At 43.1% G+C, this 26,782-nt stretch overlaps 1 protein-coding gene across 5 annotated transcripts in view; it reads right to left on the bottom strand.

The window, feature by feature from the left end:
• The window catches only part of PTPRR (protein tyrosine phosphatase receptor type R), a 198,773-nt gene that overhangs the window by 154,096 nt on the left and 17,895 nt on the right, over window positions 1-26,782 (bottom strand). For 4 of the 5 annotated variants that reach the window (XR_012156754.1, XR_012156755.1, XM_073327782.1 and 1 more), the window contains exon 2: window positions 26,430-26,734. Coding sequence is in view for 2 of the 5 variants with exons in the window: in XM_073327782.1 (XP_073183883.1) it covers window positions 26,430-26,734 (305 nt within the window). In the remaining 3 variants the exon portion in view is untranslated. Of the gene's footprint in view, window positions 1-20,173; window positions 20,483-26,429; window positions 26,735-26,782 lie in introns of those variants that run through there. The other variant, XM_073327786.1, reaches the window with a different exon arrangement.

Below are 26,782 nucleotides of genomic sequence, written 5' to 3'. Positions count from 1 at the left end.
CAGGGTTGAGGAAGGGACTGAGAGTCACTTCAGGCTCTGTACTCACTGCCCTTGAGAGCACCTGGTCCAACTCATTGTAGCATGGACATGTGCTAAGTCCCCTCCCGGAGTGATTGTTGGAGTCCTTCAGCCTTTGATACAGGAGGCTGAGGTGCTTCATGCACTCCCAGCACTGGCTTGGAGTCCGGTGAACACAGCCTCCCCCAGCCCTTGTGAAATGCCATGTGCAATGGGGTGCTCTCTGCACCCTGCTGGGTTGCACCTCCTGGACCCGCTCCCCAATGCATCAGGACCACTTCATGCTGGTGCAACACCCGTGCTCTTTATTCCTGTGTCCGGTCCCCACCACCAAGCTTCAATTATTTACAGGTTTGGCCTAGCACAGGCCTTAGTGGCAACAAGGTAACACACTCCTGGCTCCTTCTAAGCCTACTCTCCACTCTTGGTCTCTGCCCCCACTCCCTCTGAAGCTTTTAGCCCCTGTTAACAAGGCTGGCTGGTGTGGCCAGTTGCCAGGCTAGTCCGAGCTAGTAGCCCAGCTCCAACCCATTTCCCCTGATTGGGGCTGGAATGGCAGGAGCTGATTAGGGCTTTCCCGAAGCGCACTGCCACTCCCCCGGTACAGATATGTTCCTTCCGATCCAGGTGAAGTCATGGAGGATGGTGCAGTCTGACCACACCCTGATCAGTACGTAAGTGTACTCCAGAGACGAGGTGGCAGCTTTTGGAACATGAGGCGGGATTGCCTGTACTGATCAATATAGTTCATGGAAGAAAAGTGATCTGAAGTGCTCAGTGCAGTTTGCTACTGCCACTGGCAATGAGGGAGCATGGACTTTTTACCTTTGGGTAAAGGTCAAGCAGCAAATGTATCACCTGCATTATGGGAATGGCCTTGGAGGACTATGGATACCTGTGACCTGGTACATGCCCCTTGCTCCCATCCACACTGCCCTGTAGCACTGGTACAGGGCCATGCCAGAACCGAGGCACGTACACACACAACTCTTCACGCGTGCTAGCTTCTGTGCAATGCACTCTCCTTCATACACATGCTTCAGGGCTTCAGAAGTGGACAAGAGGGGGGTTATGGCAGAATGCGTGTACACAGTTGCAAACGTAGGCGTAGAAGGTATGTCTACAGTGGTAATGGGAGAGTGCTTCCCAGCCTGGGTAGACGGATATGCACTAGCTCTGCTCGAGCTAGCACATTAAAAAAAAAAATAGCACTGTGGCCACAGCAGCACTGGCAGCAGCTCAGCATATGTACCCAGGGGCTGGATGTGGTTGTACATGGGTGGCTAGCCCGAGCCACTGCCCATGCCATTACAGCCACATGGCTATTTTTAGCACAAGATGAGCTAGCACCGGTCTACATACCTGCACTGGGAAACACTCTCCCAGCTGTTGTGCAGACTTACCCATAGTCTCACAACATTTATATACATGAGTCTCTTGGGACTACTCACATGAGCAAATGCTTGGAATTACAGATCCATGTGGGGGATTCCAACTGGTATATATTTTAGAGGGTGAATGAGATCAATTTGGCTGTATAAATTGTAGTGGAATGTTGTTTCTGGAGTGTGTATGGAGAGAAACAGGTGAGATATTGGTGGTACTTGCTATTAATAGGCAGCTGAAATGGCCATGATAAATGGGAGTGAGGATGGAGGTTGTAGTTGTACCAAGAGTATGGGCCTCATCTAATGCCCTCTAGTCAATGGAAATCTTTCCATTGATTTCAGTGGGCTTTGAATCAGAGCCTATGGTAATTCTGGCTTGTGTTGATCATGGAGGCATGATGAATTACATAAACTCAGTAATAGTGATAATTCTAGTAGCTCTGGCCCTCTCTATCGCTATGTATTTTACTATAGTTGCACTAGCTGAATTGTGTTGTTTCTATTGGATAAAGCAGTGGTTCACAACCAGGAGTACATGTACTCCTGGGGGTACTCAGAGGTCTTCCAGGGGGTATATCAACCAATCTAGATATTTGCCTACTTTTACAACAGGCTACATAAAAAGCACTAGCAAAGTTAGTACAAACTAAAATTTCATACATACAATGACTTGTTTATACTGCTCTATATACTATACATTGAAATGTTTAAGTACAATATTTACATTCCAGTTGATTTATTTTATAATTATATGATAAAAATGAGAAAGTGAGCAATTTTTCAGTAATAGTATGCTCTGACACTTTTGTATTTTTATGTCTGATTTTTTAATCGAGTAGTTTTAAAGTGAGGTGAAAGCTGGGGGTACGCAAGACAAATCAAACTCCTGAAAGAGGTACAATAGTCTGGAAAGATTGAGAGCCACTGGGATAAAGTACTAGAATAACTTTGATTTAAGAAGGTGATTAATGAATAGATGGAGGCATATTTGATACAAGGTCAAAGTTCAGTCTGATTTAGGGAATTCACAGTTCCAAATGTATTTGTATAACTACAACTTACGTTAAAACAATAATATTAGAAACTCTTATCTATTCACAGCCTTACTTATATTTAACAAAGGGTTTGGTCTGGGAATGCAGTGGTTAACACAGGTACTGTAAGTGTACAGCTGGAGTGTAAATTTCCTTTTAAAAAGCAATTAGGTGATTGCATAAAAACTATCATATGGTTTGTGAGTACAGGGACATCTGGTGGATGAAACTGGTATTATTAAACTTTTTTCCCCCTATATATTTAAAGAAAAAAGTTTCTTTCTTGAAATTAATTCAAGTGTAAAATTCTAACCTACACAGCAGCTCAAATTTAAGAAAGCCTTTACAGAGGAGCCCTTGTGGCACCTTAGAGACTAACAAATTTATTTGGGCATAAGCTTTCGTGAGTTAGAACTCACTTCATCAGATGCATGGAGTGAAAATACAGGAGCAGGTATAAATACATGAAAGGATGGGGGTTGCTTTACCAAGTGTGAGGTCAGTCTAACAAGATAAATCAATTAACAGCAGGATACCAAGGGAGGAAAAATATCTTTCAAACTGGTAAGCGAGTGGCCCATTACAGACAGTTGAAAAGAAAGCGTGAGTAACAGTAGGGAGAAATTAGTATTGGGGAAATTAAGTTTAGGTTTTGTAATGACCTAAAAACCTAAACTTAATTTCCCCAATACTAATTTCTCCCTACTGTTATCATACCTTCTTGGCAACTGTCTGTAATGGACCACTCACTTACCAGTTCAAAAGTTATTTTTCAAATAGGCAGAGAGAGAAACAAATAGGCAGGTGAGGAAAGGGGCAGGGACACGAAAGGCTTGGAGTGTGGGTAGGAGAGGGGAGGTAAGTTAACATTCAGAGTCACCAGGCTCATGGGGGAAAAGAATGGGGAAAGGAACAAATCCACCACTAGGGATTTGGGGGTGAGAGTTCTGGAGGTGAGGAATTCTAGCAAAGCTAGACGGGATGTGGAAGGGGGCAGAGGGGGAAGAGGAGAGGGTGGCATGAGTTAGGGTAAATGCTTTGAGTGAGTGGCAATGGGCAAAAAAGAATGGAAAGCAATAGCATTTCAAAGTTATGTCAAAGTGCCCCTGAATGCATTACACCTCTGCTTAAATATAGAGAAATGCAGTTTTTACAGTGGGCAAAATAAGGCATGTCAAATAGGACTTTAATTCTCAAATTTCACGTGACTTCACATCAGTAATATAATAGCATAAGTCCCAGTAGAAAGTATAATGCAAGAAAGAATGAACAATGCAGAAGCAATTTAGTGCAAGTCTGGCTGAAACTATTGTCTGGTTGACATTAATGCTTGACTAAAATGACTACCCATTATACGTGGAGGATTTTTAAAAGATTTTCCTTGGATGAATAAGTGAGCTATCTAAACAGAGAACATGAGAGTGGGCTAGATACACCACGCTTCAGTTTCACTCACTGCCTGTCAGCCTAGATAGTCACTCTGGTATTAGCTACTGAGTAGGTAACTTTCTCCCTTACCGTCCCCATTAGATATAGCACAGTACAATAAATTTGGGGCTATGTACGTGGGCTAAACCCATGAACCGGACAGTAATTCCTTCTGGGTTGGGGAGGACTTCCACACTGCAGAGAGATAAAGTAATATTTTAACCAATAAAGTTCTATGGGTTAGGGAAGCACTGTGCCATGGAGTGTAGCTGGACCCTTACCTTATGCTGGGCAGGATTTTCAGGTCCAGCATTTATGGTCCAAAGCAGAGACAGAGCACATGTGCAAGCAGGGATTCAGAGCAGAGACTTGAACCAAGATCTCCCACATTTCCAGTGAGTGCCCTAACCATAAGGCTATTGACTATTCTGGTGTGGGTATCTGTCTCATTTTTTCATGAAAAATTTCAAAGGTCTTGGTTTCACTGTGACATGAAGCAAAACCAAAACCAAGTTTTGAAGCCTTGAAACTTTTCATAAAATGAAGTTCTTGTTTTCCAGCCAGCTCTACCCTCAAGTCCAGACTCCCACTTGCAGTGCAGAACCCAATCATTAGGAGGACATGATGGTCTCCTCAGAAATTGGCAATTAAACCAAGTGGAGCGGTTGTAAACAGAGAAATGAGAGAACATCAAAGGAAATGTAGAGTTGCATGTAGTTTGCCAAAAATTATTTAAAGAGAGAACTTAGCAATGAGATCTCCTAGAGATAAGATAGATGGAGAGGAAAGAAAGAGCCAAGGACAGAGCAGAAGGGAAGTAAAATTTATTCCTGGTGAAGGTCTTAAGAGATCCTGGATCTCAATTATATATGCAAAGAAGGAAAGCCAAGAGAACAAGTTACTGTCCAGAAGAACCAGACAAGGGCATGTCTACATGGTCAGGTAATGTGCTCTATGTGGGTGTAATTTTTAAAATGCACTAACAAGTTGCTCATAGTCAGGTGTATACTCTGCCGGTGCACTTTAACGGAGTGCTGTTTCAAACTGTACTATGTTTGAGTGTACTAAGGAATCTATAGTGCACACTAGTAGGGTCTCCCCAGACCAATTAATGCACAACATGTTGGTGTACTTTAGAAATCACACCCCTACAGAGCACATTACCTCGCTGTGTAGACAAGCCCTAAAACCTCCCTTCAGTTAATGCACTTCAGGCAAACTTTTTGGCTTGAGAGCCACATCTGGCTATGGAAATTGTATGGCAGGCCATGAATGCTCACAAAATTGGGGGTTGGGATGTGGGGCCGGAAATGAGGAGTTCAGGGTGCAGGAGGGGGCTCCAGGCTGGGTCAGGGGATTGGGGTGCAGGGGATAAGGGCTCTGGGGTGGGGCTGGGCATGAGGGGTTTGGGGTGCAGGAGGGTGCTCCAGGCAGTGCTTATCTCAAGCAGCTCCCAGAAGCAGCAGCATGTCCCCCCTCCAGCTCCTACGTGGAGGGGCAGTCAGGCAGCTCTGCATGCTGCCCCATCCACCGGCGCTGCTCCCACAGCTCCCAGAAGCAGCGGCATGTCCCCTCTCCAGCTCCTATGCAGAGGCATGGCGCTGGCCAGGCAGCTCTGCATGCTGCCCCGTCTGCAGGCACTGCTCCCACAGCTCCCGGCCAATGGGAGTGGCAGAGCCAGCACTTCGGGCAAGGGCAGCGTGCAGAGCCCCCTGGCTGCCCCTATGTGTCGGAGCCGGAGGGGGGACATGCCGCTGCTTCTGGGAGCTGTGTGGAGTGGGGCAAGCCCCCGACCCCGCTCTCCAGCTGGAGAGCCAGAGCGGGGCAAGCCCCTGACCCCATTCCCTGGAGGGAGCTTGAGAGCTAGATTAAAAGGTCTGATGGGTCAGACACGGCCCACGGGCTGTAGTTTGCCCACCCGCGAGTTAAGGGCATCTTCAAAACTGAAGAAACTACAGTAGTAATAATATGGCCAAACAGACAATGAGAAGTCAAAGATGGAATCCCCTAGAACAGAAAAGCAATGGATAGAAAGAAAAATTACAAAGTAAATAAAGACAGAGAAAAATAAGTCTTTGCCAAACTCGGACAATCATATCTGGCCAAAGGTAAGTAGGATTGGTGACACAGAATAAATTACTGAGGCCAGGACAGGTTTGATGTTCTTTTCAAGTTAAGTAGCAGATACTAAATGGTGTAAAAATATGCTTTTCCAAAGGTCAAAGAGCTGTGTACTTAGAGTACCAGAGGTACTGTGGATTCCTCTCTTTCATTATTTTACATTTAACAAAAAAATGTCATTGTATTCTATACATATAAAAGGTCTTATTGGAATAACTATAGCAGAGTATACTATTCATATAGAATAATATGTTTGGCAAACTTAACCTTTTATGTTTTTATAAGTTATCCGCAAACAGATAACAATATCCACCAATTAATTTGTTTGTTCAAAAACCGTCTAAAAATTTTATGGAAACACCTCAATAAACTATTTAGTTTGGCTATTGCTTTGAATATTCCAAATTTGAATTGTTTCCACTAGCTTGATAATTAGGGCCCTACCAAATTCATGGTCCATTTTGGTCAATTTCACAGTCCGAGGATTTTAAAAATCATAAATTCAATGATTTCAACTATTTAAATCTGAAATTTCATAGTGTTGTAATTGTAGGGGTCCTGACCCAAAAAGGAGTTGCGGGAGGTGGCAAGGTTATTTTAGAGGGGGTCACGGTATTGCCACCCTTATTTCTGCTCTGCCTTCAGGTCTGGGCAGCTGGAGAGTGGTGGCTGCTGGCTGGAAGCCCAGCTCTGAAGGCAAAGCCGTCGCCAGCAGCAGTGCAGAAGTCAGGATGGCATGGTACAGAATTGCCACCCTTACTTCTGCGCTGCTGCCTACAGAGCTGAAGGCAGCAACGCAGAAGTAAGGGTGACATGGTATGGTATTGCCACCCTTATTTCTCTGCTGCTGCTGGCTTCAGAGCTGGGCACCTGGCCACCAGCCGCCACTCTCCGGCTGCCCAGCTCTGAAGGCAGCACAGAAATAAGGGTGGCAATACTGTGACCCCCGCTAAAATAATCTTGCGACAGCCCTCTGCAATTCCCTTTTGGGTCAGGACCCCCAGTTTGAGAAACGCTGGTCTCCCCCGTGAAATCTGTATAGTATAGGGTAAAAGCACACAAAAGACCAGATTTCCCCTTGGGGCGGGGGGACCCAGATTTCACGATCCATGACACATTTTTCAGGGCCATGAATTTTGTAGGGCCCTATTGATAATGTTTCTAATCCCTGATTGGTGGAGTGAAATGTCCAGAATCAGACTTCCCATGAAAAATATTTGTGATTACAAATTCATCATGGTTTGCTTTGTGAATATTCTACATTATTTGCACAAAATTCACTGTTTTGGTTATTCCTCCCAATGGACTGAGATTCAAAGAAGGTAAACAGTTAAGTAGTGAGTTTGTTTAAAAGCTAAAACAAGGTTTGCTTTTCTTCCTTTTGTGTGTGCGCACATCCCGCCCACCCCACCATTCACCCATTTCTACTTCATAGATTTTAAGGCTAGGAAACCATTTTGATGATTGGGTCTGATCCGCATAAACACAGGTGGTTATCTTCACTCTTCCACATCTCTATTTTAAAAAGAAAAACTGATCAAAATAGTAATTGTTATTTTTATTACCCTACATGAAATATTGGGAAGCTCTTTTGTTATACAGCATTTTGCTCACTAAAACTGATATCCTACCACAACATCTGTTATGTGAATAATTTTTCATTGACTGGATGAAGACAATAACGAAAATAAAAGTCCACAACTAAACTAGCAATGCTTTGCATGTATTTTTAGTACACTGCACCCACAACTGTCTAAAATTAATTAGTGCTTAAATGAAAGTTGCCTGATATCAGACTACCAGACTCACTTTTTCTAATATCCACCCTGGCTTTCAATTTAGAATCAAAAAGCCAAGAACTGAAAAGCAGGGATGTCATAAATGATTTATGGACATCCTACTTTTATGTAGGGTACATTTGTTATTCCACTTGATGCATCCATATGTAATTCATTCATTACTGAAAGACTCATGTTGCAGTTATTTCATAAAGGTTATATCCATTTTCAGAGAGTTTCTCAGCAATTACATTTGAAAGCTAAACAGTCAATGACTACTTAAATTTAGCATATGGATTTCGAATATATCATGTATTGTAATATTACAAGTCTGTGCTTTCTAGTAAGATAAATCTAGAAAAAAATAAACAAAAATAAGATAAGTAAACTTATTTCTTTCTATTTCTGAACATGGAGGTGTATTGTATTTTCAAGTGAATGTTCCCTTGTCCTAAACAGGTGTAGGGACAGTAGGTGCAAGAGGTGTTCCTAATGCTGCTCATCCATTTGCTAACTATTCATATTACAGCAATTGCTAGCTACCCAACCAAAATCGCAGCCCTATTGCCATAGGTACTGTGCAAAGATATAGTAAGAGACAGCTCTTGGCCAAAGAGCTTACAACCTAAATTCAAGATGAATGCAAGGAAGGTGGGTGAAAAAAAAGAAAGAAAAAATGTTAAATAAATTATTAATTTGCCATTGAATTTGATTGCTTCTCTTTCCCACACCTGTACTAACCATCACTGAAGCTAAGTGGGTAGATTCACATCTACTTTCAGCACCCTTCCCGAGTCAGCCTGTCAGAGGGTACCAGAGAACACTGTATGCTTTGTGTTCTGGTTGCACATCACCTTCACCTTGAGACAAAGACTTTCTGTTCTATACTGTTTCCAGGCTTAGTTTACTAGATGAATGAAAGGTCCCTAAATAATGAGGCAGTAGTTTAGGCCATTCTGCTGCTGGCCCTAAATACCCATATTTTTCATGGCCTGTCAACTAAGAGCATCAGATAAACATAAAATGTGTAATACCTAAATTTGAAGCATCATTACCATCTGTGTATATGTAATTATTAGCATCCAGAACTGTGCTCTCATTTAGCCACTATATTAGATACAACATAAAATAAGGCACATTATTAGCAAATTGGCCAAACAATGTATAACTGTATGAACACCACAGCACTACCGACCATAATAAAAATGTTCATTTTTTCTGTGAAAGCAGGTTTTAAAATGAAGAACATTATTAATGTAATTAGCCTCAACAAAGGGATAACCCCTTATTTTCAGCCACCAACACATGCTAATAGAAACAGGATAATGGGCAATCAGTGAAAAGAAATCCAGTAAATGACATTGTGTCTCTCATACAAAAGAGTTTAGCACATCATAAATGTTAAAATCTTTGTATTGTCTGTGATTAGTCCTACAGTGATGTACATGATCATTACCAAAGACAATGCACATGTGCAGCTAAAGCTGCATGAAGTAGGTATTCCAATAGCCTTCTCCAGCAGGTGATAAAGGCTGAAAATGTAAAGTCTGTTTCAATTTGTATTTAAATAAACACAGCTACAATACAGCAACAGCCAGCCCCTACACTTTCTAATGCTTTTATGTTATTATAAATGCTTCATGTGTAGCCGCAATATTTTCATGATGCTTTTACCACATACAGGGACTAGAAGAATTTTATCAAATTGGTCCCAGACTCCCAAAGTATTTTCCGCCAGCTTATTATGGAGCAGAGCCAAATGAGAATTAGCTCCATTACAGACTGTCAGTCATGAATGACCTTCAAAGGAAGGGCAGCAGAAGGGTAAAACAACATTACTTAAGCACTTATAAGAACAAAATAAAGACAAAGGTTCAGTACCTCTATGCATACCTCCCCTGGGAGCTCACCATTCCTGTAACCATTACGCTCCTGCAGGGCTTTCAAAAAAGGTTTCAATGTGATACCCATGTGATAGCTTTTAAACGCATTCAAGCTGTCCCTCTCAGCTGTGCTCAGTTCCAGAATCCAGTATTGTTCATTTAAACACACTTTGGCCACATACAGTTTGGTCACTCTCCATTATGCCAAAGTGCACAAATATTTGATCTTTAAGGAGCCAAAGGTTCATCCTCAAGATCCTCTTCTACCTCCTAATCTTTGGCTTCTATAACTCAAAATAGCATCATATTTTAAAATAAAATATTGCAGGTTGACAGCTTCATACTAAAGTGAGTAGATGAGATATTTTCTTTTTTAAAAAGCCATGCTAAAATTGTTACATTATTAACCTTTAAAAGATGACTAACTTGTCTGTGTGTGTATATATCAATCACACAGTTATCTGTTGAGGGCCCTAGAGAAAATTATCTAAAGTGAAGAAACCAAGGGAATAGTGCAAGGGCTCAACTGCCAGATCCAAGAAAATGTTTACTGATAAGAAAACACATGTTGTCTCATCATCTGAGTGCCCTTTCTCTGCCTTTTCAGTGGTGGTGTAAGGGAATTTGGGTTTTCACAAAGACAACTCTCTAAGGGCTCTAACAGAGATGAATAAAAGGCTCTCTCTGTGCTTCCTCACTGTTCATTCCTCAAGTAGACCAGTGTGCCGTACATTTTTATTTGAGACAGATGGTAACTTTTGGGGGGGGGGGGAGAAGGAGGAGGGGCTCATTATCCTGAGTGCCTTTGGAGATCTCACTCATTGGTGAGTTAGGATTAGGGCACCTGTAGTGTGGATATAGCAATTTGAAACCTGATACAACAGAATGCTGCCTCCCTTACTCTGTTTTAGGGGGTAGTGAGGTCATCAGCTCTTATAGGAGAAACACTGATCAGATCGTGGCAGATATAAGACCATTTGAAATTTGCACTTGATTTATTCACCAAGGGCAAAAATCTGCTACTACTGCCATGCAAGGTCCCCTTTTACAGGGAAGCAGGGTGGTTTCAATCCACAAGGGATCTGGGGGGCCAGAAGCGTGGACCACACTAGACTCAGGCTCCTTAGGTAAGGGAACAGACAAGGCTAAGGGAGGGGACAAGAAGACCTACCTCTTTTATTTACTCTTACAGCCAAATCTTCATTCTCAACCCAAATAGCTAGGGTAGGCACTAGCTAGATGCACAGGTGCAGGAGGAAAGGTAATCTACTCCCCCCTACCTTCCCAAAGACTACTGAAGCCCAATGGCTAAAATGGCTCTCTATACCACTTATATGCCCTGGCCGTGAGTGCTAAGGAAGAAGGCCCTGAAGTGCTAAACAGCGGATCCTCTATCCCCTCCCTTGGCCTTGACTGGCCCCTATCAAACTGCACATGGGGAGCCCCAGTGCAGTGTGGGTCCATGATGCCCACCCCCCTTTATGGACTGAGACCACTCTGCCCCCACTATATATACACATATAGCTAGTAATTACAATCTAAACATCTATTTGTTGTTTTTTTTCAGTTCACCTTTAAGAAAAAATTAAAAGACAGAATTCAAAAGACAACCAGGGGCCCAATCTTGAAGTCCTTATTCAGTTTCCATTTAATTCATATTCATGAACATCTCCAAGTAACTTCAATGGGAGTTTCCCTTAGTAAGAAATGAAGGAAAAGTGAGGAAGAACTTGGCAATTTCACAAAAGATGCTGAGCTGGGCATTTAGAAAGAAAGGTTACCACTCTGTTCTGTGCAAAACTCAAATTGAAACAAAAAAGAAAATATACTCTGGATTATTATGAGTGACCTGTTCAGACTCCCAGCACTCAGCTAATCAGTTAAAGAATTTTGTGTTCTGGACTATCCCACCACTAGCCTTCTATTAACATTTTCCAAGGAAGATGACAAAATAAAAATAAATGTGCCCTGTGAAGGTTTTAGTGCACATTACTGCCTCAGAATCTTTCCTGACATCTTCCACAAAGACTGACCGGAAACACAATGCCATGATAATGGCTCAGCATGCAATTATCCCTGCTGAAGCACATAGAAGGAAGCAGAAAGCAAATGAGGACAACAAATGCAGACTCTCCAAACTTCTTTGTGCAATTAAAATCCAGAAGGACAGAGCTGAAAAGGAGCTGGAGGCTCTTAAGGGCTACTTGTAAAGCATGCTGCAGATATGTTATGCCTTGTACAATTACTCAAGAAAAAGATAAGTAATGGGGAACATTAATCTTTTATTAGAGGGTGGACTTAGGGTTTGAGGGCAAAATGTTTTGAAGGTTTGATGAGAGAGAAAGTATTCAGGCCCAAGGCAGACAGACGTAAGTGGACACACCAGGAAAGTGATTACACTCACATGAATGGAGTGATTGATAAAACTGTCCTCATTCTTACTGTATGACTAACATGTACTGCTCTTTAGCAATTCAGCACTGTAATAATGAAAAAGTCTCAGAACTTCACTATGTATCAATGCAATACTTGTCTGACAAATGAAACAAACAAAGGATAAAAACATGATCTAAGAAATGAAAGATCCATTTTCCTCAGATGGACCCATCTAATTTCTTTCAGAGTTCACAAATTTGAGTCCTCAAAAGGCCTGTTCAAGAAGTCATTGCCGAGATGCAATATTTTATTTATTACCCCTTCACTCTCCATGGTGCCACTTCTCTTAAGCTTGCAATATCAGGACTCTGCTGTTAAGTGACATCTGACTTTCTGTCATGCTTCAGAGGCTAAAGCTTAGCTTCTTGCCCCACAGTTGGCCAAGCTGCCAGTTTATGGATGACTAGTTCTCCTGAGCACCATTGCATTTTACCTTCTTTTTCATTCTACATATTAATAGGCTTTAACCCTCTGAGAAAAGTTCTGCTCCTTCTTTATAGGGTTCTTAGAGTCAATGGACTTGTTGCACTTTGCTGAACAGGGGTACAAGATATGGGGAACTCCCCAGCCTACGGGAAGGGTTGGGGGAAAAGAGTGCCCTCTGAGCAGCCAGGAGAAACAATATTGTAGTGTTGCCAACTCTCATGATTTGATTGCGAGTCAAAGGATTTTGCTGCCTGCTGGAGGAGCTGTCACAATGATGCAAAAAGCTCCTCTGATCCTGTGATTTTCAAGGCTGGGTGGAGCTCTGTGTGAGAGCCTCAGGGCTAAGGACACAGACCTGTCCTGCCACTGAGCCCTGCCTTCACATATGGCCCTACAGCAGAGAGAGAGCTCTGGAGGAGCTGGAGGCAGGGGGTAAGGGAATTGGTGCTGCTGGGTTCCAAGCCGAGAAGTCCTAGAGCAGCAGGAGGAAGAGAAATGATGCTGCTAAGTCAAGACAGTAATAGGAAATAGATGGCATTTCCCCCATCTTAGGGGTGAGGAGACAGTAAATGGAGTCTCTGCTTGGGAGCCTGGGGAAGGTGGTGCATTAAAAGCTGACCTTTCAACCTGGAATTAGCACCCACACATTGGCAGAGGATTAGAGGGGAGTTAAAGTCAAAAGAGACCAAAACCAATTTGATGTAAAAAAAAAAATCATGCTGGGAGGGGGAACCTCAACTAATGAGGGTCTGACTCATGATTTTTGATCTCTTCAGGTTGGCAATACTGTGCATATTACCGTTGTGCTCACACTGTCTGGCTGGAATCAGGATCTCATTGTGCTAGGTGCTGTACACACACAAAGACACTATTACTGTCTTAAAGAGCTTACAGTCTAATTTAGGATGAGATGTGACAAGGGAATGGGACAAACATGGAGCAGGAAGAGGGGAAGGAGGGTGTCAGTAACAATCTCCATATTTTCACACATTCTGTAATAAACATGCTGACTCATTATTTGGCACCTTCCCTCATCCCTGAACCAGCTGGAGGGAAAGGGATTGACCAGCTCTGTGTTACCCAGTTCAACATCTTGCCAGGAGAGAACTCCACAATGCCTAGAGAGCAGCAAAAGGAAGTAGCAAAGGGAAGTAGGAAGTGGAGAAAGAGCCAGATACTGCTTATGGGAAGCAGCAGCAGGCTGGAGGCCAGGGGCCCAACAGTAGCAGGAGAATCCTGGGGAGCAGCCTGCAAACAGGAGAAGGAAGGGTCTAGGACAGCTAGAAGATGCTGGGGCAGCCTATTGGCAGAAGCCATTATTGGAGTACTTTGCTGGGACTCATCAAGGTGTTAGAACCTGTAGGGCCTAGCAGCTGGAACACATGCAATTCTAGCCCTTGGATAACAGTACACCTGCCACAATACCACAAACTCGGAGCTGCTTGGGAAAGAGTGGAGTTTTCTGGTAACATTTCAAAATAAAACAAGCCTTTTTTTAATTTCAGAGAAATTATCTGAGTTTTTTTTTTATGGGAAAAGTTCACTCTAAATGAAATTTTTCCACAAAAAATGTTTCGCGGGGAAAAAATAGTTTACAAAATGTTTTCAGCCACCTCTACACATAGTATGTCAGAACAAAGGCTTCTTACCACAGCACTCCAGCATCTCCACTGAGTGGGGACAATTACAGGTCCAAATAATTGACAAATATTGTTGCTAGGCTCCCCCAGGACCTAACCCGTTTGGTTGGCTGATTTCCTGCAGGTATAGCAGCAAAACTGGGACTCAAGGAGGTATTTGAAGGAGGAGAGTGTAGTAGCTTACAGACTAGTTCAGAGGGAACATTCCATGTAGAAGGCACGACTTAGAAGAAGGGATGAAGAATTAGAAAAGCAGGCATCATTAGCAGAGAGGATGTGATGGGGCAATGAAATAAAACACAAGAGCATATAAATAGGGAGGAGTGTTGTAGTAGCTGGGCAAGGTACTAACAAACTTCAACAGGACTTTATTTTTTAAAGTGAAAACCTCTTTTCCAAGCTGCTGCTGCTGCACCCTCAGTAGCTCTCCCTCAGCCTCTTCAACTCTTCCCCCATCCTTTCTGTTTCCTGTCCTTTCAGACTCCCAACAGCCCAATTCTAATAATTACAAGCAACATCTAAACACCACATTGTGTCGTCTCTTAAGAAACTCTCCCAATTACAATAAACATTGTTGTTCTAACCACAGGAACAAATAGGAAACAAGGCACTATACTGTTGACAGAAATATTACACTAAAAACACTATAGATACTACATAATATAGTCTCTAGTCCAGACAGGTGGTTGTCCGGGTCTGACAGGCCGTCTCTCAAGCCCTGGTTCCAGTGCAATGTCTTGTTGTGTTGATACTACGGTGAATTCATCCAATGCAGACTGGGTATTGGCATAATCTCCTCTTGGTGCATAGGCAGGTGTGAGATAAGAAGCATTCCATACCTGCCCATCAGAAAGTTGATAGGTGTAAGGTCCCTTCTTCTCTATGATTTTAAGAGAAGCTGTGAATTTATGGTCCCCTTTGTGTAAAATTCCAGATTTTCATATTCTAATGTAAGAACCACACTGAAACTTTGGTTCCTTAGCACCCCGCTGCTTGTCTGTGAAAGCCTTAGACTTTGCTTGGTTCTGTTCAACTGTTTTTCTCACATCATCCTCAGCTGGGGCCTCAGGTCGTGCCTTTAACAATCCAGAAATGTTCCGTTTAGTATTCATCTGTTTCCCATGCAGTAACTCTACGGGTGATCTTTGCGTTGTGGCATGTCATGTAGCCCGGTATGCTTGCATGAAATCAGTAGTGAAGGTTATCCACAATCACCCTTCCAGTTTAGCATTTGTAAACTCTCTGTTAAACCGTTCGATTTCCCCATTGGCTTGAGGGTAGTATAGGGACGACCTTCTGTGTAAAATGTTCCTCTCTGCTAGAAAAAAGTTTCAAACTCCAGGGAAGTAAATTGACTACCATTATCTGAAACCAGTTCTTTGGGGTTACCTTCCCTGCTAAAAACTGAAGAGAGGAACTTAATTACTGTAGCAGAAGAGATTTGCGATGTAAATGCTACCTCAGGCCATTTACTGAAATAGTCTATTAAAGTGATGGCATAATGGCAGTCAATTGGAGCAGTATCAAAGGGTCCTACAATGTCAATCGCCACTTCTTCCCATGCAGATTCAGGAAGAGGAACAGGCTGTAATGGAGGGGTACATGTAACTGCTGTCTTATCATGCATTTGGCAAGTGACACAGGATTTTATGAAAAAGGAAAAGGAGTACTTTTGGCACCTTAGAGACTAACAAATTTTTTTGAGCATAAGCTTTCATGAGCTACAGCTCACTTCATCGGAGTGAAGTGCTTCAGTTTGAGAGTCCATCCCTGGCCACCAATACAGATCCCGTAGTCGTTGTTTGGTTCGGACAATTCCTTGATGAGTATCATGTGCCAGGTGTATGAGTTCTTCTGGCACAAGTAGCTGGTGTGTACCTCATAGCACACAGCCATCAAGCAAAGAAAGTTCATCCCGAATTCTAAAATAAGGCAGCAAAACTGAGTCAAGGTTTTTAGGGTTACTGAGCTCTTTGCCAGAAATTCCCGTAGTTTTTGTTGAATTGGACACGCTGAACAAGCAGCTTGAAATTGTTCTCTTGTAACTGCAGTGAGAGCGCTTGTAATAAGCGCAACTACTACATCCTATCCTCCGGTGGACCATCTGGTGAAGGCAAAGGCAGGCGAGAAAGGCAATCAGCTACCACATTTTGGTTTCCAGGCTTATATTCCAGTTCATAATTGAAAGAGAGTAGTCTTGCAGACCATCGAGCAATACGGTATCCTGCTCTTCCCAGTCCTTTTGTGGTGAGCAGCATCGTCAAAGGGCTGTGGTCTGTGCGTAACTTGAATGTGCGGCCCCACAGGTAGAGTTCTCCATTTTTCAGTAGTCCAGACACAAGCAAGTGCTTCTTTTTCGACTGTAGAATATTTTCTCTCAGCATTACTTAGTGTCCTTGAAGCAAATGCAACAGTCCTCTCTGTGTTGTCCTCATGAAGTTGTGTGAGGACAGCCCCAAGTCCATAATCAGAAGCATCAGTTACAATTGTGGGCAATGCAGGACTGAATAGTGCAAGTACTGGACTATGTACAATCAAGTCTTTCACCGTTTCGAAACTAGCTTGTGCATCGGTTGTCTACACTAAAGTTGAACTTCCCCGTTGTAATTCCCGTAACTGTTCAATGACAGAAGCATAATTGGGAATGAATTTTGCATACGAAGAGGTAAGACCCAAGAAGGGAACGTAAGGTTTGCAAATCTGTTGGAGGAGGAGGATTTGAAATTACCAGGATATGAGCCAGATCAGGTTTTAGTCCAGCCTGTGAAATTGTATGCCCCAGAAAGGAGAGTTCAGTTTGTCTAAATTTGCATTTGGACCTATGGGCTTGAGGCCTGCTTTGCTGATGCAGTTTAGTGCAGACTGAAGGTTATTGTCATGCTCCTCTGAAGTATTTCCAAACATGATAATATCATCCAAATAGCACTGAACTCCATGCTGATTCTTCAAAATCAATGACATCATTTTTTGGAAGGCACTTGGGGCTGATGCGAGACCGTATGGAACATGTTTAAAATGAAATAGTCCATCATGTAATAAATGCTGTGAGGTCTCTGTTATCTTCATGCAACATAACCTGGTGGTATGCGCTCTGAAAATCAAGAGTAGAAAACATCTTTGCTCCATGGAGTTCTGCAAATACTTCTTCAATGTGAGGAAGAGGATGGTTGTCAAACACAATAGCTTTATTTGGCTCCCTTAAGTCCACACAAAGGTGAATGCCTCCACCTTTCTTCTGCATCACTACTATAGGTGAAACCCATTCCGAGGAGTCGATCTCTTCAACAATGTCCTTTTGAATAAGTTTTCTAATTTCCTCTGAAACAGCTTCCCTGACTGAAAATGATAAGCACTGTAATTTCTGTCGTTCAGGCATCACATTATTCCGCATTTTAACTTTATGCAGAAACCCATGAGCAGAGAAGGGTTTCTCCTCAACCTGGTGTTGGGTCCCAGCTGAAACTGGTGTGTGTACCGCAAGAGTGCTTTGCTGAGGAAGATCAATTCATCCACTAACTACCCTGAGATTTAAAGCAGCCAATAAATCTCGGCCAAAGATAGGAGTGCCGTTGTGGACGATGTAGAACTTTGCAGTTACACAGCAATCACCAAAAGTAACTATTGCTGGCAGGCAGCCACGTACTGGAATATGGTTTTTCAAATAGCACACCAAGTGAAGTTTGGGTTCAGTAAGAGGTACATCTTTAAAGTAATGCAAATAGATGGAATCAGGTAGTATAGATACTGCTGAGCCAGCGTCCAACATTAGCTGAATAGAGTGTGGTTTGCCTGAGGGTACGGCAGAAACATTTACCATGCACTTTATTTGTTCTGGAATATGTGCAGTAGTGATTTTGTCCACGCTCAGCACAGTAACATCTGGTATTGTAACTGCATGAACCTGTTGATTGAACTGGCTGCTGTGACATACTTTACCAAAATGCCCAATCTTTTTGCAGTGATTGCACTGAGCTACTTTTGCCGGACATCCTGTGTAGCTTGCAAGGTGTTGTGGGGATCCACAGCAAAAGCATGCTTTTACTGTATTTTGAATTTGCTGATTTGGTGGTTTTTCATTAGTTTTCCTCTTGCAGTTGTGTGTCTGCAGCGATAGTGAACTTTTCTGCAAAGGAGTCGCAGCCTGGACTGTGCCTCCTGTATCCATGTCCATTATTCTGGCTTCAGCTGTAGCTGACTCAATCTGGGGAGCAACGGTTATTGCTTTTTCTAGTGTAAGTTGTGGTTCTAGAAGTAAACGTTCTCTTATATGAAGCATGGTTGTTTTTTCAATGAGCTGGTCTCTAATCATCTCATCCGCCGTATTCCCAAAGTCACAAGTTACAATCAGACTCCACAGGGAAGCAATATACTGCATTATAGGCTCCCCTAGTTTCTGGTCATGCTGGCAAAATCTGTAGCGATTAGCTACTACATTCACTCTTGGTACAAAAAAGTTCTTTAATGCAGTGAGTGCAGTCTAATATTTATCGTCTGCAAGGGGAAAAGTGTAACATGTACGCTGCCCTTCTGCTCCAAGGCAGTGGATTAGCAGAGCATGCTTTGGTGGGCGGGGGAGGGATAGCTCAGTGGTTTGAGCATTGGCCTGCTAAACCCAGTGTTGCGAGTTCAATCCTTGAGGGGGCCATTTAGGGATCTGGGGCAAAAATTGGGGATTGGTCCTGCTTTGAGCAGGGGGTTGGACTAGATGACCTCCTGAGGTCCCTTCCAACCCTGATATTCTATGACTCTATGACTTTCTTACTTCAGAAATCTCTGTAGCACTGATTGCAAGCAGATAAGTCTCAAGCATATGGATCCAGACAGTAAAAGCAATTGGAGGCTCACCTGGGCTTTGTAGAAAGGGTGCAGGTGGGTTCAGAGGCAGAAGATCCATCCTCGTCACCAAAATGTTGTAGTAACCAGGCAAGGTATTAACAAACTTCAACAGAACTTTATTTTTTAAAGTGAAAACCTCTTTTCCAAGCTGCTGCTGCACCCTCCGTAGCTCTCCCTCAGCCTCTTCAACTCCTCCCCCCTCCTTCCTGTTTCCTGTCCTTTCAGACTCCCAACAGCCAGTGCTCCCAATTCTAATAATTACAAGCAACATCTAAACACCACAAGGAGCAGAGCTGTAAAGGCCTTGAAGGTGAGGGTAAGACGCTTGAGCTTGATGCAGTGGGAAATGGGGAACCAATAGAAGCATTCAGAGGGTGCATGTGCCTATGGGCAGATCAACAAGCAAGGATAGACGATTTCAAGAACTGAATTTTGTATGCGTTGACATGGGGGCAACATGGGTATCGGGGTGACCAGAGGGGAGGCGGTGACAGCAATTGTGAGAGGAGGCTGGAGTAATGGTGACAGCGCAGCTCCACTATGGCTCCACAGCTTCACAGAAGGATTCCATCTCCAACCTCCCACCTACGGGAGCTGTGCACTGTGGAGAGGATATCCAGATTTCCACACCCACCTCAAAAGTTTGGCCAGACCACATCTCTTCCTGGTTCTCAGATGCCCTATGAGATAGGAGACTCAACTGCTGATGAAAAAACACACTTGATGGCATGGACGAGCTACAGCACAAGGGGTTTAATTCTTTCAGCCCAGCACCAAAAACTATGGCTTGAGGCAGAGATCCTCCCTCACCGCTCATAGGGGTTGCCATGTTGCTGTAGAACTATTCCAGACTATAAGCAGCTGGCAAACGGCCTTCAATTTATTCCAGTATCCAGCACACTCCAGAGAGAGTTAGCAGCCTTTTTCCTTAGTGAGGATTAAGCATACCTGAAATGGAATTCAGAGCCAGAGAGATGAGGACAAAGCGAACAGTGCTCCACACTGCTGTACTGACTTGAGTCCAGTCACACAAAAGGAATTCTTGGACACATAATTGGAACTTTGAGCCACTGCCTGTGAGTCTACAAAATGCAAGTGACACATACACACAAAAACACACTGGTCTTGCCTTTTTCTTGGAAGTGGAATGAGAACAGGAGATAAGGAAATTCCCACCAATCTTACCTGTGCCTGTGTAACCCACACACCTTCCGGGTGAGGTGTTCTGTCCCATCTAGTGGCACCAAGACCACTTAGAGAGAGAATTAAATGAGTCTGCTCTACAGCCTTAGCTAAGAGGCAGTTGGCTTTTAGCTTATGTGGTAGAGGCTCATGCACTAAACTCCAGAGATCCTTGGTTCGATCCTGCCTGCCGACAACCAGGGTCTGTCAGTATTACAAGTGGGGGCTCATCCCGGATTTCAACTGCGAAGTCTCTGAAGCTCGGGACGCGCTTCCTCAGCTAGGGGAAGTAGGTAACCCACACAACTTCTGGGTGTGGTGTTCTGTCCCATCTAGTGGCACCGACACCACTTAGAGAGACTTAAAGGAGTCTGCTCTACAGCCTTAGCTAACAGCCGGTTGGCTTTTAGCTCGTGCACTAAGTTCCAGGTTTGATCCCACCCGCTGACGACTGAGGTCTGTCAGTGTTATACCTGCAAAGACAAAAAGAAAGGGAAACTAAAGGCTACGGGTAAGTCACTGATATGAAGGCTGATTTTTATCTAACACTAGTGTTAATTGGGAATAACTCCAATAAACTCAGTGGAGGTGAGTTACATTGATGTAAAATGAATGCAATTAAGAGAAGATTCATGCTTATTGAAACTATTATTTTGTAAGGTACAGGACTTTACAGTGATGAGCATGGTACAAATTAAGGGTCAGACAGATTTTGGCATTTGTGAATACAGTGTGCAAGAGATGAAGGAGGAAAGGAAAGAGTGAATGCAATGACCAAATGCATTAGCTTTTCATCTCCTGAAACCTGAAGGCAAAACACTTTGTAGGAAACAAGTGAAAATGCATCTGATAGTCTCAGCTCAATCTCTAATGGACATTTATTGGCATCACAAAACCAATCAAACACCACAATGCATTTGTTAGTCAGTCTGGGAGAGACTCAGGACTGAATAAGCAATTGCCCTTTCAACTTGAGGAACCAACAACATAGCTAAAGGCTGGAACAAAAAGGGTCAGCAAGTATAATACAGCAAACGTTTCTGTTTGCCCTAAATGATCAAAACCCCAAAGACACAACAAGCAGCAAATGCTGGTTATAGACAGAAAGGAAATGTTAGAGTTAACAAGCTTTGGCACAGCTCTGAGAAGACACCTGTAGGCCCCCGGCTAACCTGACTAATCAATGCTATTAGTCCTTCACTTTTTCTTCCAAGTTCCCCCCAAACAGGGTTTAAATTACTCAAAAGTGTGCCAGACAGCTGCATGTTTAATAATAAATAAGTGTTTATCCATGTACTATTTCTGCCTTCTGTGTACTGCATTGACCCCGGTGGCACTCACCTTGAGCATATACTAGTGGTTCTCAAACTTTTGCATTGGTTATCCTTTCACACAGCAAACCTGAGTGAGACCCGCCCTTAAACATAAAAATTGTGGTTTTAATTTATAACACTATTATAAATGCTGGAGGCAAAGTGTGGTTTGAGGGTGGAGGCTGACAGCTCGCAACCCCCCATATAATAACCTTGTGACCCCCAGTTTGAGAACCCCAAGCATATACTTTACACATGCAAAACTCTGAATAATTGCATCTCAGTTTGGAGAATCAAGAGTGAAATGAACAAATGCTCAAACAAACCCTGAAAATATGCATTTTGTTTGATAAATAAATAGCTTTTCCAGTTACAAAATAAACCCTGGTGAATAGGGCACTTAAAATACAGTCCTGTGAGAAACAAGTAATCCCTTACATAAAACCATCAATCAGCTGTTCTCATGTGTTTTCTGGTATTGCTTAAAGGAGCATATGGCCTAATAGTCAGACTGGATCTGTGAGGCATAGTTATACAACAGCCAAAGCCCCTGTAAAAGCTCTTGTTTTGCCCCTATTGTTCCTTAAAAAACAAACAAAAACACTAGAAGCATAAGATAAGGCAAGCATTTTCCTGTGATAGAAAGCCTCAAGTTATATAACATTTACCTCCTCTTCCTTCCCCAGATAAACATGCACAGCAATTTCCCCAGGTTCATTGCAAAGATAACCCATGAATGCAACTCTTTTATTGAAGGAGTCCCAAAACAACTCCTTTGCACACAGAATTCTTGGCTTCACAACATGCTTCAAGGAATCAGCTGTATGTGGGTGAAACTTTGTTTGTTAGATGGTCTTTTTCTAACATAGAATTTCACCTTCTAATAATTCTACATTCCTGGTACGGTCACTCTTCTTCTCTGCCCTTACTACGCAGAAAATTAAATTTAAACTGCTGAAATTTGACTGAATTTTGTTCCTTCTCCTCTGCAATAAACTGTGACTGTACTGATTTAGTTAAAAAATAACCCCCCTTTTCAAGCTTTCCTACTAAATCCCAACATGCATTAGGCAAGTAACTGGATTACAGGAAGCACTGACACTAGCAATTGCCCTTTCAAGTTGAGGAACCAACAACATAGCTAAAGGCTGGAACAAAAAGGTCAGCAAGTGCAATACAGCAAATGTTTGCCCTAAATGATCAAAACCCAAAAGACACAACAAGTAGCAAATGCTGGTTATAGACAGAGAGAATGCCATAAATGCATTCAAAACAAACCTAATCCTTTTCAAATGTCATTAATGCAGAAATTCATTTAGCATTAAATTCACAGAAGAAAACTCAGATGTGAAAAACCCTGCAAATAGCGATGTCTGATTGAATTCCAACAGGCACTTTGCAATGGAGCTGCCCGATGGTGGAAGGCATCCTCCAGGAAAATTCTTACAGTACGATTAAGCTCATTTGGATGTTGAATCTCTCAGCACTTCTACAGAAAGAGATATACTGTTCTGACTACCTCATGCTAAAAGACAACATTAAAATAACAGTTTCAGGCACTCCCACAGAAAGCTTAGTGAAAGCTGTCACGGCAAAGGCTGCTCAAATCACACTGTTGTGCCTAGAGCACAAATGGTTCTCGGTCAGAACAGAAGGTCTCAGAACAGTGGTAGATTCTTCATAGCACAAATGCAGCAGCAAGGCTCTGGACTAAGGTCACAATGTACATTTAATAGGACAGTTATATAAAAACTGCCAATTGAAAACCTGTGTTATTCAGGTTTTTAAGTGACAAGGAGGCCATCCATTTGAAAGCATAGGTTCTCCCCGATCATTCATGTGTGGGCTCTCCATCCTGATGTGAGACTTGTGCGTCTCCCAGAATTCATACAAGTTCCCTGTAAGATTCTATCACCTTTTAAGATGAATGGTGCTATACATACCATGCACCCGGGGCTTAATTTGCTTACACCTGCATGGGCAGCTGTATCCATGTGGGGGATTCACCTTCAGAAGACAACAAGCAGTGCTGCCAGGTGTCTGCTGGTTTCGGGGGTGGGGAAGGGGAAAGAAGCCTTAATTCGCAGCTAGACTTTATGGGAAACCTGCTGACTAAGGACACACTGAAACAATGTATCCATCAGCTGGCGTGGCTCCTCCTCCTACCTGACCAGCACCACTCCCTATTGGAACTGCACTAACAGTTGACATTCCTCCAGTGAAGTGAAGTTGTCAGCACTTTGAGCTACTCTAGCCCACTTCTATGTGCAAACTGGCATAACCCCAGGCTGACTCTTGTCCACTGCATATGTTACATACCTAGCACCGAACTGGAGTTACATAGGATGCAAATCAGCACAGAATCTGGCCCTTAGATGCTAATTTTCTGGAAATATATTAATAGTAATTGATAGTTTAGAATCGAAAACGCTTCATAAATCCAAATTAGCTCCTTCTGGTTCTCTTTTTCATCTTCTGTGACTCCAGCAGCTATCTGCATTCCATTTACCTCAACCAAATATGAGCAAATACTTAGTACATTCATCAGATGCACCTGAAATTTCTAGCAGGAGTCCAAGAGCCAAGACCTAGCCAGGAATCTTCATTTTGAAACATTCTCTGTGCTAAGATGCCAACATACTGTACAACAGGGTGACTTATAAAAATGCTTGTGTAAAAGAGTACAATATTGCAAAACAATTTACAGAATTAGTCATATATTTGTTGTAACCATTAGTCATATGGTTATATCCAAAACTTATTAATTCACAGTAATGACCAGGAGACCCACTGTGAATTGCTGAATTTTGTAAATTAGAAAATAAAGAGAAAATCTAGTCGCTTCCTCCTTGGTCAGACAGGGGGATCAGTTCTGCAGAAAAGGACCTGTGGGTTACAGTGGACGAGAAGCTGGATATGAGTCAGCAGTGTGCCCTTGTTGCCAAGAAGAACAATGGCATATTGGGCTGTATTAGTAGGAGCATTGCCAGCAGATCGAGGGAAGTGATTATTCCCCTCTATTCAGCACTGGTGAGACCACACCTGGAGTATTGCATCCCGTTTTGGTCCCCGCATTACAGAAGGGATGTGGACAAATTAGGGAGAGTCCAGTGGAGGGCAAAGAAAATTATTAGGGGGCTAGGGCACATGACTTACTAGGAGAGGCTGAGGGAACTGGGGTTATTTAGTCTGCAGAAGAGAAGAGTGAGGGGTATTTGACAGCAGCCTTCAATTACCTGAAGGAGGGTTCCAAGGAGGATGGAGGTAGGCTGTTCTCAGTGGTGGCAGATGACAAAACAAGAAGCAATGGTCTCAAGTTGCAGTGTGGGAAGTCTAGGTTGGAGATTAGGAAACACTATTTCACTAGGAGGGTGGTGAAGCACTGGAATGGGTTACCTAGGGAGGTTATGGAATCTCCATCCTTCGAGGTTTTTAAGGCCTGGCTTGACAAAGCCTTGGCTGGGATGATTTAGCTGGTGTTGGTCCTGCTTTGAGCAGGGGATTGGACTAGATGACCTCCTGAGGTCTCTTCCAACCCTAATCTTCTATGATTCTGTGACCTAGGTCTCATTCGATTCTACTGTACGGGGTGAGGGGCGCAGAATGGCGGTAGCTCCTGCAGAATGTGTGCAGCCCCTGTGTATGCCATGGAGGACAGCTCCACAAAGAGTATTTCCACACCTAAAATGGAGCAGGAGGGGAGGAGTGGGGTCAACCTGGTGGATCATGACTATATGGCTCCACTGGCTGTATGGCAGGGAGCAGCAGCTTAGGGGCTATTCCAGTCTGTGACAATCACTGAGCTGTTTCATTGGCACTTTGCTATCTTCTCCCCAGCCTAGCTCCTGTAGAAATCCCCAGCAGATGGCTCGGTAATCCAGAGGAAAAGAGTGCTAACTTGCGACTGAGAAAAGTTTTCCACAACTCCTATCACCATGCCAAGGGAAGGAGTTTCTTTTTAGCTCACCTAGTAAAGCTGCTGCCTGTCAAGGGTTGCATGCTTGGGTCTCCAATTAAGCAGTGCATGCTGCTTCATCTACTGGACTGAGGACTACACCAGTTAAATGCTCTGCTCAGGAGTTCCTGACTGCCACATAGGATACATGAGTGTTCTAAAATAGCTGCTTTGCCATAATTATGGAATTATGCAACACATCATAGAAGTGATGGAAAAGACCTTTTAGATCATCCATCCGTCTTCCTGACTAGGAAGGATTATTCCCTAAAGTACATCTTTAGTGCTTTTTTCACATTAATTTTAAAAGCCATCCAGCAAAGGGGGTTCTACCACTTTGCTTGGCAGTGCAAATTCAAAGAGAGCAGTACAGAGAAAGGTATTCAAGACACCTGAAGCAAAGACAAGTTCCTTAACTACCTAGGGCCAAATTCTGCCAGTCTGGTTATCTGCCTATCACACACATCATGGCAGGCCTTACTGAATGGGCGTGTCATGGGGTGCTTTCTCAGCTCCCTGGTATGTTCTGTTGCCTAGCCTGTTTGTATCTCCTCACAGTCATTAACATACCAAGGATGTTCTCCTTTCCCCAAGTGTATTTTTGGTTCCTCCACTCTTTTACCCATGGACCGTAACACAGGCATCTCAGAGTGGGAGCATTCCCCACAGCCTCCCTCTTCAACACAGCTCACCTTCTGAGCGCCTCCTAGCTTCCTGTTGTGACTTCTTATATCTTCCCAATTACATCATTAGCCCAGTAATTACCACTCTGGTGCTCATAATGCCCCAACACAAAGTGCTTAATTGATGCTGCAGCAAGGTCATTGATGACGGTGCTGCTGCTACCATTGTCACAGGGAGTTTTATTTGAAGGAGGAGGACAAAGTGAGGGCTGCAAGTGGCATAGCTCATGCAGTAGAAATATGAACTTTGGATACCTCAGATAAAAAAGCACATGAAGCAATATCAAGACCTAGAGAAAGGTACTTACCACAACAATCACATTGCTTGCTGGAATCGGGAGATTTTCCACTTCCGGCTCTTGACCAGTCATAGCTAATAGATTGAGGGATGGGTCATAAGCAGGTCTAGGGAAAGTTGACTTAACAATTATCGCAGGGTGCAGCTTGCTTATTTGTGCATAGGAAGAGGAATGGAAATTGTGTTTATAAATCTTCTGGCTGTTTGTATCCAAACTTTTCTCAACACTTTGGACATGGCGATAAATAAATACCGGTTTCCCACTCTTTCGCTGATGAATTGCCAAGAAGTGATCATTGTCTCCTGAAAAGCACCCTGTTGAAAGAAGAGAGAACATCAGTGACTTAAATGAAAATACAGTCT

Source organism: Lepidochelys kempii, chromosome 1 (genome assembly GCF_965140265.1).
Source record: "Lepidochelys kempii isolate rLepKem1 chromosome 1, rLepKem1.hap2, whole genome shotgun sequence".
NCBI classification, from domain to species: domain Eukaryota; kingdom Metazoa; phylum Chordata; order Testudines; family Cheloniidae; genus Lepidochelys; species Lepidochelys kempii.
Note: the sequence above shows the minus strand (reverse complement) of the source record. Positions and strands in the feature narration are given on the sequence as shown.